At 41.4% G+C, this 19,893-nt stretch overlaps 1 protein-coding gene across 5 annotated transcripts in view; it reads right to left on the reverse strand.

Annotated features, from left to right (window-relative positions):
- Positions 1 to 19,893, reverse strand: part of BICD1 (BICD cargo adaptor 1) — a 186,916-nt gene that overhangs the window by 22,696 nt on the left and 144,327 nt on the right. For all 5 annotated transcript variants that reach the window (XM_076340577.1, XM_076340590.1, XM_076340585.1 and 2 more), the window contains exons 5-6: positions 14,173 to 15,267; positions 6,465 to 6,616 (exon numbers count right to left, since the gene is read on the reverse strand). In XM_076340577.1, the coding sequence (XP_076196692.1) occupies positions 6,465 to 6,616; positions 14,173 to 15,267 (1,247 nt within the window). The remainder of the gene's footprint in view (positions 1 to 6,464; positions 6,617 to 14,172; positions 15,268 to 19,893) is intronic.

Below are 19,893 nucleotides of genomic sequence, written 5' to 3' on the forward strand. Positions count from 1 at the left end.
AGCAGGAGAACCTGTATCTAGAATATCAGAGTAGTCTATGACAACGTGAGATGTTTCTAATGCAGAAAACAAGCAATTGGAGAGAAGGTTTGAGACTATCTCCAGGTTAGACCACAAATAACAATTTTGGGGGCTGGTTCAGCTAGTAACTCACCGGAGATAAGAATGTCTACTAACTAGATAATACTATTTTTCATAGACAGTAATATCTACTTAAGCAAAATATTACAAAAAATTATGAAAAAAAGACTGCAAGTACTTTGAACACTTGACATCAGATTTTGTGAAATGAGAAGCCCTCAGTTGTTTGCCATTGTTAACTGATTAAAGAGGTACTATTCAGGAAACCCCACATCTGGAAGTTATTTCACATTTACTGTTAAATCTCTTGGCAGTGTGCTCAGGTATCCATTGCTATGATCACCTGCTCCTTTTTAACCCTCAGTCTCTTTTATCTGCATGAAAAACTGTACCTTTTTCATTTGCTTTAGATCTCTGAGACAGATTTGGAAATAAAACCACTTTCTCATGATTTTGTTAGCATTTAAGACTGAATTTAATTTAGTTCCGCTTTAAACAATGATTCCTAAAGTTAACAGGAAGAGCAAGGCATTTCAGGATGGTCTTAGTCACTTTTTGAAGTGAAATAGCTTCAGTTTGTTAACGATAGACCATCTAATCAGTAAGAACCAAGAGTGATAAATGTATACCAGCAGTGAAATGATTCACAGATAGAGTACTGTCTAACCATCAGACATTTGTGGCAACATCCAAGAACTTTTCACATTAAATGATGCAGCTCTCATCAAATCTCCTCCCCACGGGATCTGTATAAATCTAAATAGCTTTGCTGTGTAATTACAACTGTGTAATGGATGAGGATTTAACTTTATCAGTACCACTCACAGAAAACAAGCATAGAAAATAATTTTAGTTTTCCTTCTCAAAATACGTGATGCAATAAACTTTTGAATTATTGCAACTGAGGGATGAAACTAATTTCTCTGAAACTTTAATCTTCTCCTTGGGGAACAGAAATAAAGTATACTCAAAAATTCGTAATTATTCTTCACACACAAACACATATATATATTGCACTATCCTTTTGAATAATTCAGGCACTGGAAGCAAAATTGCTAAGTCAGCCATAGTTTCATCTCCGTTTTCAGTATTATCTTTCTTCTACAGGACCTTAATAAACATGAGTGTCTCTATTCAAGCCTTGAGGAAGAGAGATATTTCTGAAACGTTGGTTGGCTTAAAGCCAACTTGCACACCTATTTCTGCTCCAAGCTATGAGATGTCTATTGATGCTTTAGCCAGTTTCTTTGACAGAGACATTAGAATGAAATCAGCATTCTGGAGATTAAATTCAATTTATTTGAAATAGGAATTACTATAATGTCTGTGTTATCAGAGTTTTAAAGACTCATTCTTGTAACCAGATGGATCCTGTATCCATCTCTTATTCTTTCCTGCTTTCCTCTTTGTCTAGGAGACATCTTTTTTTTCCCCCAAATATGTTTTCTGTTGAAAAATTTAAAAAGTAACACCTGCAGCAACACCTGTAGCACAGTGCCACTAGAGGAACGAACTGCCTTGGTATAGTATGCCAATAAGCCAATTTTGGTTTTGGAAAAAGATTGGTTTTCTTCAGGCCTTAGGATGTGTTCTTGGTATTTAGGCACCTGCTTTGTAAAACAGCGTAACTGAGCAATTAAGAAACATAAGCTCCATGAAGGTGGATATTACTAAAGCAGACTTAGACAAACCTGCTTTTTGTTACCTGCTGTGAACTATAACAAGCTGGCCCTAGAAACCTGGATATACTAGATGCTGTTAGCTGGTCTCATACTTGAGACAAAACCAATTTTGTTAATACAACATTTTCCCACTGTTCTGATTAATTACATGCCCTTCCTAGAAGTCTCCCCACAACAGCAACCCCACATTTTTAGCAGTTCACTGCAGTGTTTGGGTGATTCCAGTCATCTGACCTTCACCACGACTCGAAGTTTCCTATTATTTTTCACAAACACATGGTCCGTTGTCTCTGTGTTTTGTTGCTCAAGCATGTGGGTTTTTTTTGAGAAACAGTGTTCAGAAAGGTTTAACCTAAATCAGTCAAGTAAAGGCCATAATTAACTTCAGAAACTGCTGAATTAACAGCCTCACATCTCCTTGAAGTCTGCAGCAGTGAAGGTTATTCCATGTAGTGGGAGGTAGCTACTGCCTGCAGCTATGGCATTTCCCTTTGCTGAAATATTCCCTGCTATGTGCAAGTGTGGGATAAAGAGAGCAGTGTTTCCAATTAAAAAAGAAAAAAGCATTACATGCATCCATATTGCCTTTTGCCCATACGTTTTATAAACATTTGTGAAGTCTCACAGCATACCGAGGAAGAAAAAGGTTAAGAGCTCCTAAGAGAGATGACTTCTGGCACGGCACAGACCGTTGCAGACCGAGCAGGGCTCCAGGATGCAGCAGGGCTCTGAATGGGTCTTTCAGAAGTACTCAAATAGCAGTGAATAACAAAAATTAGGTTATGTCCTCATGAGTCAGAGGTCTTTCCCAATTTCTCCCTTGCCCCAGGACAGGTGTAAGGTGCAAGTGACTATTAAATAAACAGCACTGTTATCTTGCTGTCTGCTGGTCTACTTATTGCCAGAGCAAAAGTCAAGATTTCACCTATTTCTCATTTCTCTTGTCTCAGAAAGGAAGCAGACAGACACGTAAGCCCGCTTATTTTGTATGAACTGATCCAAGAAGTTTATATAGGAGTTTAAGGGATTTCTAGTTCTATCTCTCTCTCTTGTCTAGGAATGCAAACCAAATACCGAGTCAGGCTTATGCATAATTTAGGTAACATAAATCATAGCAGAGCTTGAGCTAAAACCCAGCGACACTGACAGTGACAGATCCCTGCTCTAGCCATATAAGCATAATTCTCTTGTGCTCGTAAGTTCTCATCTAGGATAGCTCCAGGACCTGTCCGAACTTCCTAGTCCATCTCTTCAGCACACTTTTTTCTTTAAATATTAATCACGAGAAAATGCCTTGATGGATGGAGAATAAAGTCAGTGCATGCAGTGTCAGGACTGTGGCAATATAGTAAGTAATATTTCTTGCTCTCTTCTTTTGAGTATCTCTATTTAGGCTGGGAAAGCAAGCACGTGTCAGGACTAAGTAAAATTAGCTTTCTGAATCCCTTTAGGGTCCAGTTTTAAAAGTAGTTCCTTCTCTCCTTCAGCACTAGACTTCTTTTCCCTTCGTCTTCCAGGGAAACCCCCACTCTAGACGGGAAAACTAATAGTTTAAAGAATATATTTTTCATTTGCCCTCTGGATGAGCGCTGGCCACCAGCCCCACTGCTTCCCGCTCCCACAGCTCCCACCTGGGTCAACAACTCGGGGTTGGAGTGAGGGGAAACGACAGGAGGGGCAGGAAAGGCTCTCAACGTTTTTTCTGGTCTGGAACTACCAGAAGCAGCCCAGGACAAAATAAGCAGGCTAAAGGCAGGAGCTGCAGATCTGACCAGCAGCACATGGCCCTGGCATGGAACAGGAACTTTAACTCTGCTTCTGCCAACCCCATGCATCCCCCAAGAAAGAAGGTTTTATATGCTGTTGCTTTCTCTTTCTTTTTTTAAGAGAGATGTTTGGGGAAAAGGGAGTTTGAACTGTATTGAGGACATATTCTTGATGGGTCTGAAATAAATTCAGAAAGGGATCACAAGGCTAATGCAGAAGGAAGAAGGAAGCTGTAGAGATCAGAACCACAGAGATTTTGGATTGGGAAAAAAACAGTCCCAGAAGGAAAAAGAGCAAAAGTAGAGGTACAAGGAGGACAGAAGGACTTTTGAGGGGGAGGAGAGAAGAACTGAAGAAAGAACTTAAGGAATGGAAGGATGCACAAGTGGCAGGGGAAGTCACAGAAAAAGGATGGATCTTGCTTTCTGCATAGGGGAGCTTTGGAGAAAAGTGTCATCTTTGCTGTTCAAACCAGAAACAGGTGTGCTGTGCTCTCCTTATAACGTGGTATGACCTTTATCCAGAGCATTTGAGGGAGAAACCATACAGTTCAGCACCAGAATGAACATCCATTTGGGGACCAAATGAACAGGAAAGGATGGTTTATGAAAGAGAAAGGATATTGCTTTATCAAACAGTATATGAAATCATTTTCAGAGCTATAATATAAGCCTACTGTCAGAGGGATGTTCTCCCTACAATACAAATTCAGGATTAACTACCACGTGATGCAGGATAACCATGGAAACCACTGTTTTATTCAACAGAAGAATAAACAATTGCTTTTTTATGCTGGAAGTTGCTATTGCATCAGTTGTTACTGCATGAAGAATCTTAGTCTTGTATTTTCAAACAGATTTCTCTTCTTGAACAGACATCTATAGTATATCGGCTGTCTGTTATTTAAACAAGTGTTATTCCAAATGGAGTATTCAGAATGAGTCAATGATTTGTACATTTAGGAATACTGATTTAATTATAAAGGCCATTAGATTCCAGGGTGAGGAAGGAAAAGGAATCTTTTACAACAGAAAAATCTAGGAGCACACTGATGTGCACGACCTTGCAGTGAATGATTTTTTTATAACTGTGCTCAGAAAATACTGGGCAAAACTTACAACCTCAAGGGCAGCGATACAGTCACAGGCCACGCAGTGAGTGTTTAATCAGTACTGCATGGAGTTCACCAGCAGCAGTAGATGCTTTGGGTGGGGTTTATCTCTACTAACATTAGATATTTACAAAGTGGAAATCTGTAACTTGGCCAGTCACACAGATTCTCTTTATAGTTCATGGAAGAAAAAGAGAAGCTTCATTGCATCCTACACGCAAAGCATCTAGAAAAGGCATCTAGATGAATGGCACCCTTCAAGCCTAACTCACAGAAAAGATGCTGCCGTCTCCCACCAGCTTTAGGATATGCCTTAAACCCAACAGAAGTGTGCACTCAGGATGCCCAAACTGGGTAAAGAGCATTCAGTACACCAACAACCTAACGTTCCCTTTAAGTAACAACTTCTAAATCTTTGCAAACTTCTTTTACCTCATAGGCTGATGATTTATGCTCCATGCAAGACCCTTGTTTGCTTTATGCTCATGATGCCACTCCTCTCCTCTGGAGCTAGTAGCCTTCCAGGTAGTCTTATAGATTTAGTATATTCATGTATCTCCTACAGCTTGCAAATAAAGATCGACACATGCATTTCTAATACACACACACCACTTGGCTTTCTTGAAGAAAATCTTTAGATGCCAATGAAATCAATGGAGCTACCTTGGTTCACACCACCTGCTGAGTTTGTTCTTCATTTCCGTTATGGCACTACACGTACTCTTCTGACGATGAACCTATGATGAATTTGTATAGAGCACCAATGTGACGGCATGTAAATGTCCCTTCTCCTTCCTTCCCACCTCTCCCAGCTTCTGCTGCCACTGTCACTAAGCAACAAAGGCCCTCAGAAGGCTGGAAGAGGTGAGATGGTACCTATAAACTGCAGGGAGCACCGGAGAGATGTTGGCATGAGGCATGAAGACTTCTTACCGCTTATGGACTAAAGCACAAGCAAGAAATCTGCATTGTGTTTGACCATATGGGGAAAAAACCGCCTTGATATAACAGAATAATTTCCTGAGGATACTAATTTCCTTGTGTATTTGGGAATTAAGAATTTATCGATGAAAGTGTTGATCTTTAAAAAAATTATTTTTAGGTAACCTTTTAAAAAGCAGCTAAAACCAAAAGCTCTTCTGAAGGTGTGGGAGAAGGAAGAGGAGAGATGATTAATTACTGTCCTGCCAGGAGGAACTACGTTATAGAAGATAAGTGAAACTTTTATCCTGTGAAGGAGAAGATAATTGAATATCACAGCAAGAAAAATAAGAATTTGTGCTGGAGTGGGAAATTGTAGTGGTCTCACAATTATTAGTGCTGGATTACAGCATAGGCTGGTTGATGAAATAGATTTTACTAATAGTAAGTAATTACCTCACGATATGAAAACATGGGGTTCTGAAGATCATCATTAACCATACGATAGCTTTACGACAGAATCACTGCATAATTCTGAATGTGAAAATCAGCCACATAAATCTATTATTTGATTTCCACTTTAAAAAGCCCTATAAATGCAAATATACTGGAGGTTGACACTGGCATTTATAACACTTTACTCAAGGTTGTATTGACATTGCTATTCTCCAGCTTTATTTTCCAAGACATGCATCTCAATAGCACTTGAAAAGCTTGCAGGTTTTGCACAGTGTGCACTCTAAGACTCATTCACCTTCATCCAGCAAACACCTGACCTTGCAGAAGATAATTTCTGTCTCTCCTCCTAAGCATCCAATATACACAGCTCAGTCTGTTCTCACTTAGCACACACATATTTACTTTTACAGTGCTGAGCCAGACAGTGAAACCATTTCCCTTACCTGGTTGCAAACATTGCTCTCAAGGATGAGAAGGTTGCTGCATCTTCCTTCAAAGCCTTCAATTCATTCCGTAGTTTGGTCATGGTTTCAGTCACCATTGCTTTTTCATTTTCATATTTATTCTTCAAATTGGCTAGTGCCACTTCAGCTGTCTGAAAACACAAACAAGGATATATGCTTATGAGACAGATATCTGATAACAGCTAGGATCTCATGTTTGATTTTACTTTAGATTTCCTTCTTCATTCATACAGTAAAAGAAAGTTAGACTTGAGCTTTATTGCACTGCACCCTTTAATGTCTTCTTTTAAGTTGTACTCCATGAAACCAGGAAAAGGAGAAAGCAGTTGAAAGGACAAAGCCAATTTCAATGCACTGGCAAAAACTCGATACCTTAACTGTCTCTGCAAAACTGTGCAGCTGTACATTGAGGGCTCAGGCAAGTGAGTAAGTTACTACAGCTTAAGGAGTTGCTACCATGTCATCTGAGCTGCAATAAACAACCAGGTGTGTCCCGTGACCACGTTGCAAACAGGACATACGGCACGTGGGACTCAGCCTCTGTAGCCAAGGTGGGAACTAACATGTTTTGCCTCATGATTCCTGCCAGCTGAGGCTTTCCTTGGGCGAGGTGACTGCTAGGACCTGACAGCTTGCTTTTATGTCTGAGCACTGGCAATGCCTACTGTTGTGCAAAACAGCATTATTTTGGCAGTTTTAACCACTACAAAAAAGAACAAAAGAAGTGTAAATTACAATTCTCATTTAATAGGAAAGCAAGTGTTTATAATCATCCTATTCCTTCATTTTTTCTTCTTCCTCCTTTCTTTTTTCAATTTCATCCATTACATTTCTTTAACTGATTGCCCTACTGCTTTTAATAGTTATGTATGCCTTATTTCTGCAAGAGTTGAACCTTCTGTTTTACCTATGAAGTCTGGAATAGTTTTGAAGTTATTCAAAATACATAGTTTTATAGAGGCTTTATACCTACTGCTGCTTTGAGACATTTAAAATTATTGCCATTGCATGAGATGAAGAAAAAAAATGTTTCCTTTTACATTTACTCAGGGTGGGTTATGGTTGTTTTTTCACTTCATTTACTGCATAATAAGTTGCAGCATTTCATACAGGCAATCAATTTCCCCTGTTGATCTTGTAGGTTCTTGAGTCATCACCAGGGGAGAGAGATGTGTAGAAGAACATTAGTTTAAAGCAACCAGCAAGGGGACATGACAGAAGATGGTAACGGCCAAACAGTTTGCAACTTATTTTAAACTCAGTTTTCTGAAACTCAATAAATTTCCCACTAACAATGTCTCTTAACAAAAGGACATATTACCATCTCCTACTAAAATACAACTCTATTCATTTGTGTCTGGGGAAATAGCACAGTTAGAAATGGCAGCATTAAAATAATTCATTTCTTTTTCCCAATTGTACACTCACCAATAATGTTTTCTCTACTTTCACACTAGTTTACACTGAGAGAAGAGATTTTAAAAAATCACTAGTAACTACCTGTCATTTTAAATAGATGGGTTTTTCCATGCCAATTTTGAAATCATCAGCAATACACATTAAAAAAATCAACCACTTAGGGCTATATTCAAATAAATGCAGCTTTTCTCAACCTTGCTGACATATGCTTTGGTGTAATGTAGGATGGTAGGCACCATCCTACGCCTTGGCAGGATAAAGCAGAAATCGTCAGCTTTCTATCTGTTTTCAGCCATCAGCAAAAATGTACACTCATAAATTAACATGGAGAAGAAGGATTAACTATGTTTAATAAAACTGCTTTTTTGAAGGGAAATCTAGGAAATAGTGCATCAGGGGACAAATTTCTATTTAACAGATACAATTAAATCAGATTTATTTAAGAATTTTCAGGTCACTAATGAGGCAGAAGTGATTTATGAAAGCACAGGTAGACTCTATAGCTCAAACTGAGTTCTGCTTTGCCCCTAAGGCAGGAATTCAGATGTCTTTGCTTTGTAAGAGAAATACAGCCCTATGCCCCTTAACCTATCATAACTCATCTTGGAATACAGAATTCATGTAAAGATTTTCCTTTGTTTAGGAATGAAAACGAGTTAAAGATATGTGCCACCTAATGCTAGACTTTAAAAAAAAAAAAAAAGCTGTTTCAGCAGTGGGATTACATGTTCCATGTAAACCCAATAATTTACACATCACTGAAACTGTGCACAATGATCAGACAGATCATTGTGATCCCTATGTTTTAGTCTGGATGTCAGGGTAAGTTAAATGGACGTGTAACACTACAGGATGAAAAATAACTTAGAAATATCATTTAGTTGGTGAATAAAGGTAACAGAGGAAGGACTGTGTCAAACCTTCAAAACTTTTTTTCTTCCTATTAAGAGTTTTCCATAAAACAACATATAGGAAATGAAGCATAAATTGCAAAACCTGTTGGAAGTGCCTGGTGGCTCTCCACACACCAGACAAGCTTTTGAACACACCCCTTTGCAGGCTGTCAAGGGTCTCCCTTCTGAAAGTCTCCTAAGTGAAGAATGAATGGGCACAAGTGCTCTACTAGAGAACCAAATAAAACTAACAAAAATGTGTTTTTAATAGGCAAGAGAAAGAAGGAGGAAGCAAGCAAGGGTAGCTTCTGTTAGAAACCTGCAGACGGGCAACCAGGGCCAGCAGAGCAGCAGTGCATTGCTTTAGCGTGAGGCTTGAGAGGTCCTTGCAAGAGCCAGCGAGAGCCCGACTGTGCGGATGCTCATGTTACCTACAGCTCATCGGTTTGGGACAGCAGCAGCTCTAGTCTAAATCATTTCTATTTGTTCCCCCTCTCAGCCAATCTCCCAAATTGTGCTTGTTGAACCACATATGTGTGGCTGTGCCTGAAACCAGTTCTGTGGGATAATCTAGATTTTAAAAACCTGGGGCGAATGGTGCCTTCGGAGTGTGCTCTGAAAGGAAGGATGGGGCAAATAAAAGTCTGCATTCCCCAAGCAGTGGGTGCCAGAAGGAAGCAGATGTCCAGGACCTGGCTTTGTTTTTAACAGCTCTTTCTGAAGCATTTGGTTTTAAGCTGTGGTTAACTACAAAACTGTGTTACAGAAACGGCTCCACATAAAAATGCAACCTCTGAGCAACACACATGGAAATGGAGAGCAGAAGAAAAAGATGAAAACACAGAAAAATGTGTGACTACTCTTCAGTGAAGTAAATAACGCAGTAAGACAGGAGAGGGACTAATGACACTCCTGACAGGGGACCAGTCCTGAAGAGAAACTGGGCGAACACACTACCCAGCCACTCAGCAAGCCACCTGGGGACACAGGATTAATGGCTCGCAGAGCACATAGCATTTGCTGTGCAGAGGACATGACCTGGATCTGACAGCAAGGCTGGGAGGGAGCAGAGAGCTCCAACACCTGGACTCCCGCGGGGTGTGAAACACTACCCAGGAAGAGAGAGCTGGGGCACGCAGAGCTCAGCACCCCCATCCCCAACACCCAGCCACGGAGCCACACAGGCTGCGGTGGGCACACACCCGAGCCCAGGACCCAAGGCACTGCCACAACTAATGACGTCCTTATCCTTACAGAAGAGATGCCCATAACCATCTGCCTAAAGTTTGCCACCTTAATCCTGAAATTCGTGAACAAACCTCATTTTCTCTATATATTCACATTCTAAGATGACTTCATATCCCATTTACTTTACATTAGCAGTGTGAGAAGCAAACTAAGTAAAAAAACTGTTGCTGAAAGAATATTAAGTCCTACAGTGGTAAGTACTTTATTTTTTCACACAAGAAAGCAGAACAGTAGCCTGTTATTTTAGTGCAGAAATTGTACGTGGTACTGGATCTTTCCACGCAGCCTCACTTTCCCAGCTGAAATTCTACTGTATTCTGTCTATATAACATCAGGGCGTTTATTTATAGATAAGGTACTGTATGTCTGGGGTTATCAAGTTATTTTTTCTGAAGGACTTTTATGGGTATCTCAGTTATGGGAGCTGGAGACACCATAGTTACGGCCAATACAGGTGTGAAGTTCTTGCTGACTCAACTCCTTCCCATCGAACTATTTAGCCATGAGAACAACCGATCATTTTTCAATCAGAACCTCAGGATATTAAATTCCCCTCATAGGCAGCTTTGCTTTCTGAATATTATTAGAAATCAAAATCAAAACCATTATTGAGCTGGTCCTAAAAGTTATTATGTCATTAATTTTATACTACTTCACAATTTATGCTACTTGGTAACGCTAATGCTGCTTGGGTTTGCTCCACAAAACTGGTGCTGACACAGTAATTACAGCTACGAATAAATGGATACATAAATCAAGACAGGTAAACAAGCAAGCTAGCAAGATATACATGCCTTGCTATCTTGAACAACTGATTTAATAATTCATTTTCCCAGGCTTAGGTTCACAGCTTCTTAGAGCAAATCTTGCTTTCTTTTTTGTGTTACAGGGTTTCGCGTATTCTGTTTGCAGCCCAGCCTAATGCTTAACACTTTATATTACTGAAGAAAATTTAGCTGGATTCAAAAGAAATATCATCAGATATTGCCAAATGCATTAAACTAGGCAACGTCTTGTCAGGTTCAAACAGAAATTTATTGTATGCTGTTAAAGATTTAAAAGTGCAACTGCACTGCTGGAGCGGCAGGCCCACTGCAGCAGGAGCAGACAGAAAGAGACTCCTTCAGGGCTCTCCTGCAGTCAGGTAAGTTACTGTGAAAAGAAGTGAACACAATTCAAGTCGGGAGGCAGAAACTCTCTTCTTTTTCTCTTCTGATGAACCATTTGCCCCTGTGTACCTGGACAACAGAGGATGTCAGTGCACTGCAACGAAGTGTGTTGCCAGGAAAACGGCAATTCTCATTTTAATCTGATGTGGCAATACTTCTGGTGGTCACTAGATAGCACCCGCGCTTCCCTGGTTAAGGGTGTGACTTCACTACTGAAATACAGCCCGAAATACCAGACCCAGGGGGCTGCTACTGGTCTTCCCCCCTGGACCTGAATGGCGAGATTCTCTAGGAAGGCCAGGTCTTGCCATTGTTACAGTGCATTTGGTTGCGCTCATCTTGCTTTCCCATATTACTCCAACCAAAAAAGCTTCACCTGAAGTGTCTCTGTTTTGAGTGCTAACAAATACAGGCGTTTTGCAATAGTATTGCTAGAAAGCACGACGAGATGTGCTGTGGCCCCTCTGGAGGCTGAAGGATGGGCCAGGGCATCCAGCCCCCCACCAGCGGCAGGGCTCCCTCTCGCAGGGGCCTGCCGCAGCTCTCCCCTGCTACCTCGGGCACCAGCAGTGTCTTGCCGTACTACATAAGGGATGAAAAGATATAATTTCGTATTGATTTCAGCTTCATTAGGGCTTGAGGATGAGTTTTACCAAATCAAAATTCTAGCTCTTGTGGTTCTGGACCGCATGTGAAAAACTGAACCACATGTCCTCTGTAGGGTCATCTAAACTGAAACCCACATGGGAAAAATATCCCCAGCCCGTTGCTGCTTAAAAACTTCTTATTTTGCAGGGGAAGAACTCAAGGAGATGAATCTTGACTCTTGTGTTTTGAACATGAGATATGCTTTGTGTCCTGGGAAACACACATCACTTGAGGCTGGCAGTACTGCTAGCGCATAATAAAACTCCCCCCCCAACTTTCAATTTCTCCTATCCTTTTATATTATTATGTCTTTTAACTTGAAAGTTTGACGATGTTGGTATTTGGTTTGCATGAACAGTATTGCAAGATTCTATACCCAGTTGTACAGTTACCAATATCTATGCTGCTATCCAATAAATAAAAGTTTAATTAATAGCACTTCCTTACTCAACAAATCTATCTTTCCCATTTCAGTGAGCACGCTTTAGGACGATGCTTTATTTCTGACAGCAATAAAAGAGCAAGACCGAGCTAGATTATCTGGTAGTATTAAAAAATAAATGATAGCTCTATGCCAATGGAAAAAAAATCTTTAATTTGGAATCTAAACCCATATACCTCAATTACATCTTAATTACATTTTAATTACATGGAAAATCCACATATAATTGCTCAGAGCTATTATTGCTTAGCTAGAGATGGTATTTAATTACTTGAATTAATATTTAACATGTGTTGTATTGGAGGGGGGCAAATGCTATAAAAGACTCAATATATATTGAAGTATTGCTGCAATTTAAAAATCCCCAGTACTCTAGAAATGCAGTTACAGATCCAACAATCAATTAAACTTGAAACTGTAACTTCAGACTACTTGACTATTGGGAATTTTAACACTGAAATCCCATCACTGTCATCAGCTAATAGTATCCCAAGCTGTTAACCAGGATTCATGCCCCCATGTGGTGACCACTGCGCTGCTTTTAGATGAGAAAAGTCCCAGGCAATCTGGAATGACGACTCTGCCACTGCAGCCTCTTGCATTCAGACTTAATTCTGGGCATAAGGAGATGCACCAAAACAAATAAAACTACCTGCATGCTTAAATTTAACTTTTTTAAGTGTTTGCAGACCTGGAATCTAATGGATACAAAGGGCTTGGGAGGATATATTATGCAAAAAAAAAATTGACAATACTCTTGAAAAACACACCATTACATAGTCCTCTTTTGGCATTTGATATAATATGTGGTAATTCTCAGCTTATTTGCATTGGTGAAACATCAAAAATAAAGTGGTTTGATGAATTTTTTTTTAGCTGTGAAGATTTTCAAAATAATAATTTGAAATTTTTTATTCTTTTAAAATATAACTTTATAATGAATCCTTCTCAAAATAAAAAATTGCAGTTACTGTTTCAGTCAGCTTTATCACGTAATGATGTTGTCCTTTTTATTAAAAAAAACAAACAAACCCCTGATTTTATTTCTTAAAGGATTAAAAACGTGACAATGGCAGGGCAAATTATTTCTGACTAGAAAGAAAAATCTTTAAAAAAAATTCCAACCACCTGTAATGAAAATAACTCAGCATTTCACCTGTTGTCTTATCAAAGAAATGCCTAGCTTCTGTACAATCCGAAGCCACTGGTCACACTCTTATGCCTGCCATTCTCTTCCCGAGGCGCGCTTTAGCTTTTATAGCATTTATTTTTAATCCCCTTAAATTTGCTGGGGGGCATTCAAGTTTTGCAGCCTGTGGAGTATTACCAAGAGCCAAGAAGAACGCAATGGGTTGTTTGCACCATCTGTTCCACTACTGCAGGGCCACCTGCAGCTGCTGAGGTGCTGGCCCAGGTGGTCTCCCCTACGCTTGCCCTCCCCACCCGCTCCAGCAGTACCTGCCCTGGCGAGGGGTCAGCGCGCCCCTGCGAGCCTCTCCGTGCACACTCCATTTTGTTTTCCAACATTGGCAATCTTATCATTTTGCAATAATACTAGCACAACATGCCCGTGCATCAGTCTGGGTGGTAGCTGATCCCTCCCCACCCCCTCTGCTTTTCTCTTGCTCCACAGGAAGGGCTCTTCTGCCTGTGCCCTTGGTGAATGGTGGGTGCTGAGAAAAGCAGAGCTAAAGAGCTTAAAGAAGAGGCGGGGAGGGAGGGAAGAAAGGTCTGCCCTCGCCATGATTGAGTGAGAGGCTAAATAACCTGTGAGTAAAACCTCTCCTCCGAAATACTCCTGGGAAAGCTTGTAAGTGACCTATATAAATAACAGACGTTCCCAACCGACTGCTTTATTAGCATCTTACCTGCTTGTTGGCTTTCAGCACTGCTCTCAGCGTTGCGATCTGCTCCCGCTTCGTACTCAGGAGTGATTTCAGTTTCAGTATCTCTTCCATTAAGGCCTCCTTGTCTTTATCGATCATGGGCGCCAGCTCCCGAGCTGCAGCACGCTGGCGCGACAGCTGCAGTGACCGATCGACAGCCTTCTGCAAGTGCTTGATTTGGTCCCTTATTATGGCATTGAGGTTGTAGATGTTCATCGGCTCTTTACGGATGTCACTGGTATCGGAGACAGGGGAGGAAGGAGGGGCTGTGATGACAGGAGAAATGGTAGGTGTTTTCGTCGGGCTCTGTTCCTTGCCAGGCTCTGTGGCTTCTTTTGTCACCTGCTCGGTCGGGGTCCTGGCTTCTACAGGCGACGCCACCCCCCTTCTGGCAAGCCGCGGGGAAAGGAGACCTCGAGGGTCGTCCGGTCCTTTCAGGCTCCCGCTGCGGGTCACTCTGCTTTGCCTGTAATAGTCCAACATGACCCTGTTTGGTGTCTCGTTGTTGCACAGGCAGACATGATGGTAGAGCTGAGCCAGCTCCTCGCTAAATGTCACCAGCTCGTCCTGGGCAGTGTTAAGGGTATTATGGTTTTCATTTGCTATGCTTGTCATCCTTTGCAATTCCTTTTCCATGTGGACCATTTTTTCCTGGCTTTCCTTGGTTGACTTCTCCAGGTTTGTCACCTGTTCGTCATACGTCTGGATTCTGCTCTCATACTTGGCCTTCTCTTCAGTGTAGTTTTCCACGTATTTATTATATTTCTCCTTTAAGGCTTTGATTTCTGCTTTAAGGTCTATCACCTCAGTAACAGCTACTTTGTATTTACATTCTAGGATCTCCAAGCCATTGATGTCCACTTCATAGTCGTGTGCTTCCTCGCCGGGGTCTCGGCCCTTCTCACAGTCAAGCTCAGCTTTCAGCTCCTTGTTGCTCTGCAGTCCCCTCATAGCGTTGACGTGCTCCGTGAGCCTGTGGACTCGCTCGTGTTGCTCGGTCAGGGCTCCCTTGGTGTGCTCCAGCTGTGTCTGAGACTCCTGCAGGTTTGCCAGGAGAATGGCCTTCTCTCTCTCCACCTGCAACAGAGTCAAAGTAAGAAACCCAGGATCTCGTACTACCTGTGCTGAACACCAAACTCTGCAATCACATTCATCTCTTCCACTCCCCTACTCTGCATACATAACTTGAAGGCTTCAAAGAGATTTTAGCCATATATCCCTGAACTGTAAAATTAAGTCAGAGAGAGGTACGTATAACTTGTACAGGGTTATGAGGTCCCAGCCTCTGTTACAATTCACAATATCACTAGATCACGATTTTACACGTTGCCCACTGAAGAATTACTTAGTGCCTAGCACTAAGTGCCTAGTCAGCTAGAGTGATGATAATAGATTTATTACGACATATGTTCCCCAAATTTTAATAGGCATGAACTGCATCACTGCCAACTATCAGTCAACTATAACCCTTTCCACTGGTAGATATGCATTTCTCAATGGAGTTTGAATTTACATTTCCCATGAATAACTCTACCAATGCTTCACAATATTTATTTATATCTTTGGACTGTTGCAATCTTTCATTAAGGCTTGATTACTGAATGCAAATACAGTAAACAAATGGCTGTGTACATTTCCACAGATTTGATTAAGTAATCCACTATGTGGGAATGTAACACAGATCGGGAGACTGAGCACATGCAACTCCCATGACTCCCCATCCCCAGCACTTAATTATAAGCAAAATCCATCCTTTTAAGGACAAGGCAGAAAAAGCAGGATTTGTGGTATAACTAACAAACCACTGGTCCTGACCTAGTAAGTTCCTTTCTGAATATCCACAGAGATATGTGGATGTTGAACAGCAGAAGAGGTCATGTAGGAGGACTCTAGAAGTTTTAATGCACAGCATCTTAAAGCAAGTGAACAAGAAAAACATAAAGATTGATCTGCTCAGGTATTTGCTATTCATGATGACACCTCTGAAAGACTCCCATTTCAAGTTTTTAAGTGTAACGCTCCAGCTTTTTTTCTATGCCTTTGTCCTGTTCTGAGTTGTGAATTGGGAAGCAGAGGAAGGCACAAGGAGATGGGATCCTTCTTGCTTTCACAGCTTTTCCAATGAGATCCTGAGCCTGCCAGGTTTTCTGCTCTTCCTCTCCCAGTGTTGCAGTATCTCAGCCCTGTGTTTACACATGCAGTGAAAATGGCATGCTTCACATTCCCTTTATGAGTGGCTGAATTACTAATTCTGAGAATTCAAAGCTGTCATTTCTGAAAAACCTTTTAAGAAGTATTTCCTTCCCTATCAGCATCCCCCCAGGCAGTATTTGGAAGAGTCAAATCAGCCACCATGAATCTTACTGAAGGAAAAGAAAAGCCTTTTAGAGACTGAGAGGGTATTAATGCCATCTCACAAAATGTTCCAAACAGTGCTTCAGACTCCTATTTTCTCATAATGGGGCTTTTGAGCAGTGGCTGCTGCTCAGAAGTATTAAGGCATTAAAGCATATGACGATCCCCTGGTTTTACAGACAGGCCATGTTTTCATGGCCTCTATTAGAACCTGCAATCAATTGCAGGCAGAAACTGTAAGAATAAAAATAGAAGCCATGTCAAAAACATCTGAAAAAATCAGCCTAGTTTTCTTGTGTACAGGTGACTGATGGCTTAAGAATTACAAAAACAGGGCCAAACCTCATCATTATTTTATGATCCAGGAAGAGTCTGTGTCCTTAGATATAGGGCGCTTCGCTTTAGGCACTACATAGTCTGTGCTGTAATGCAGAAGAGGACAGCTGAGTACCATGAGTACATTGATACCTTTCTCCATTTGACACCGTTTCCCCATTGCTGCCTCAGTCTGCTTGCCGCCCCCGTTGCTGCTCACCCCCCCATGTCAGCCCACTCTTGTTGAGAAAATCCAAAACAGAGCAACCTTCCCCTTTGCCAAGAGCGTCTTCTTAAAAGGTGACCCGTCTCCACAGATTTCTCAGTCAGACCTGTCCTGGGGAGCCTCAGAAAGCTGCCCAGCAAAAGCCTCCTCACTAGCTTTCATCTGTTTTTTCCATAGAGCTGTCTGCCCCAGGTCTGCTCTCCCCAGAAAGTTTCAGCTGAACTCTAGTTATTATCACCTGGCATAGCAGGCTTAGGTGTTAATTGCATTACCCTCATCAGATAATGAAGGTATTTATTCCTTCAGGCTGGTAAGGTGAGCCACACACGTGCAAGAAAATCTGAGTTTTGGTTAATTTAAAGGACCATCCCACCTTATGGTGAGAAGTCATAGGGATAATAATGATCCATACATTACACACCAAAGGCAGTTGGCCTTTTAACGTGTATGGGTTCACTGTGGGTATATTCACACAGAAGTAGGCAATTAACTGTAGATTGCACTAGTGTAAAAATAAATATAGAGCTTACAGCCAGAGAGCCTTTACTTCAAGAAAACAACTTTAAAAACAGCACGGTGTTTCAGTGTCTGCTTAAATTAATCAGACAGAATTGATCCTGCCAGATTACTGATCTCAGACATTGTATTTTATCATGAAGGAAAACTATAACAGAGCTAATTGGGATCTTTATGATCATTTCTCTGCTGAACATGAATGGTTTCTGGAAACAAATACTTCTCTCAAATAGAAAGAATTGTTTCCAGAGAAAACATGCAACTTCTAAAACACATATACCAACTTGGACAGTAGATAAAATGAAATACGTAGATCTACTGAATTTTACTCATTCTGGTCCAGTAATTATGGATTAAGCTAATCCACTTCTGTTTAAGTTATAAATACATGCTCCTACTTCCAAGGAAAAAAAACCCCAAAGCTCCAACTCAGCCCTGAGCACACCTTCTGCATATTAATGACTCTGCTGTTTCCATGTACAGTAATTATATTTCTTGTTCTAGACAATACTATTATTTCCACCCACAGAAAACTTTTGGAAATTGCAGTTATTTTTCAGTCCAGTTGGTGGGGTTTTTCTGACATTAAAATTAGTAGCTGCAGTAAGGATCGTTATCATCTTAAAATGAAAATAAAAGCAATTGAAAAGTAGCTGTACCCATTTCACGATGCATCCTTCCCTTCAAAGATTTCCATTTGAGGAGATTTTCTTCCCAATTTACTCTGTGATTTGCAATTATGGAAACCAAATGTATTGGGTTTGCGTGGCACGGTTTTGGTAGCAGGGGGGCTACAGGAGCGGCTTCTGTGAGAAGCTGCCAGAAGCTTCCCCCATGTCCGATAGAGCCAATGCCAGCCGGCTCCAAGATGGACCCGCCGCTGGCCAAGGCCGAGCCCATCAGCCACGGTGGCAGCGCCTCTGGGATAACATATGTAAGAAGGGGGGAAAGTTGCTGTGAAACAGCAACTGCGGCCAGAGAGAGGAGTGAGAATATATGAGATAAACAACTCTGCAGACACCAAGGTCAGTGAAGAAGGAGGGGGAGGAGGTGCTCCAGGCACCGGAGCAGAGATTCCCCTGCAGCCTGTGGTGAAGACCATGGTGAGGCAGGCTGTCCCCCTGCAGCCCATGGAGGTTAACGGTGGAGCAGATATCCACCTGCAGCCTGTGGAGGACCCCACGCTGGAGCAGGTGGATGCCCAAAGGAGGCTGTGACCCCGTGGGAAGCCTGCACTGGAGCAGGCTCCTGGCAGGACCTGTGAAGAGAGGAGCCCACGCTGGAGCAGGGGAAGAGTGTGAGGAGTCCTCCTCCTCAGGAGGAAGGAGCGGCAGAGACAATGTGTGATGAACTGACTGCAAGACCCATTCCCTGTCCCCCTGTGACACTCGGGGGGGGGAAGAGGTAGAGAATTCAGGAGTGAAGTTGAGCCCAGGAAGAAGGGAGGGCTGGTGGTGGGGGAAGGTTTTTTTAAGATTTAGTTTTATTTCTCATTATCCTGCTCTGACTTGATTGGTAATAAATTAAATTAATTTTCCCCAAGTCGAGCCTGTTTTGCCCGTGATGGTAATTGCTGAGTGATCTCTCCCTGTCCTTATCTTGACCCATGAGCCTTTTGTTACATTTTCTCTCCCCTGTCCAGCTGAGAAGGGGGAGTGATAGAGCAGCTTTGGTAGGCACCTGGTGTCCAGCCAGGGTCAACCCACCACACCAGTTTTACCATTGTTATTTATCACTTTTTTTTTTTTTTTCTTTTTAAATAACATCAGAATATCAGTGAACAATTCCTGGTGGAGCCTGGAACAAGTGAACAGGAAAACTCAATTCAAGAACCTTGAATCTGTGCCAATTGTTTGTGGTTTGTTTTTTTTTTTTTTTTAAGAGAACTTAATCTAAGTTTTCCAAATATGATGTTGGCCTCAGGTATAGGGAAAGCATCACCATGGAAGGAAGAAAGAAGTCCTAGGCTTTAAAGATGAGGTGGATAATTCTTCCCACTGGACAACAAACATGAAAGCAGAGTAGAAAGCCTTGAGCTTTTCCAAGAAAATCTCAGAATACGAGCATTTTCAGCAAGGTATTTGTTACTTAGTGGATTTAAAAGATGGAAAGGGAACACTTGCAATTAAATCTCTTCTAATGACCAGCACAAATCATGCGGCAGCATCGTAAACCTGCAGAAAGAATTATATGTGTCATATTAATTTTTTGGGTGAAGGCTTCTTTTTGAGATTGAGGAGTGAAAAAATTTGCCACACGTACAAAATGGCAAATCTGAAGTTTGTGTCTCT

This window comes from Aptenodytes patagonicus, chromosome 1, assembly GCF_965638725.1.
Source record: "Aptenodytes patagonicus chromosome 1, bAptPat1.pri.cur, whole genome shotgun sequence".
NCBI classification, from domain to species: Eukaryota; Metazoa; Chordata; class Aves; order Sphenisciformes; family Spheniscidae; genus Aptenodytes; species Aptenodytes patagonicus.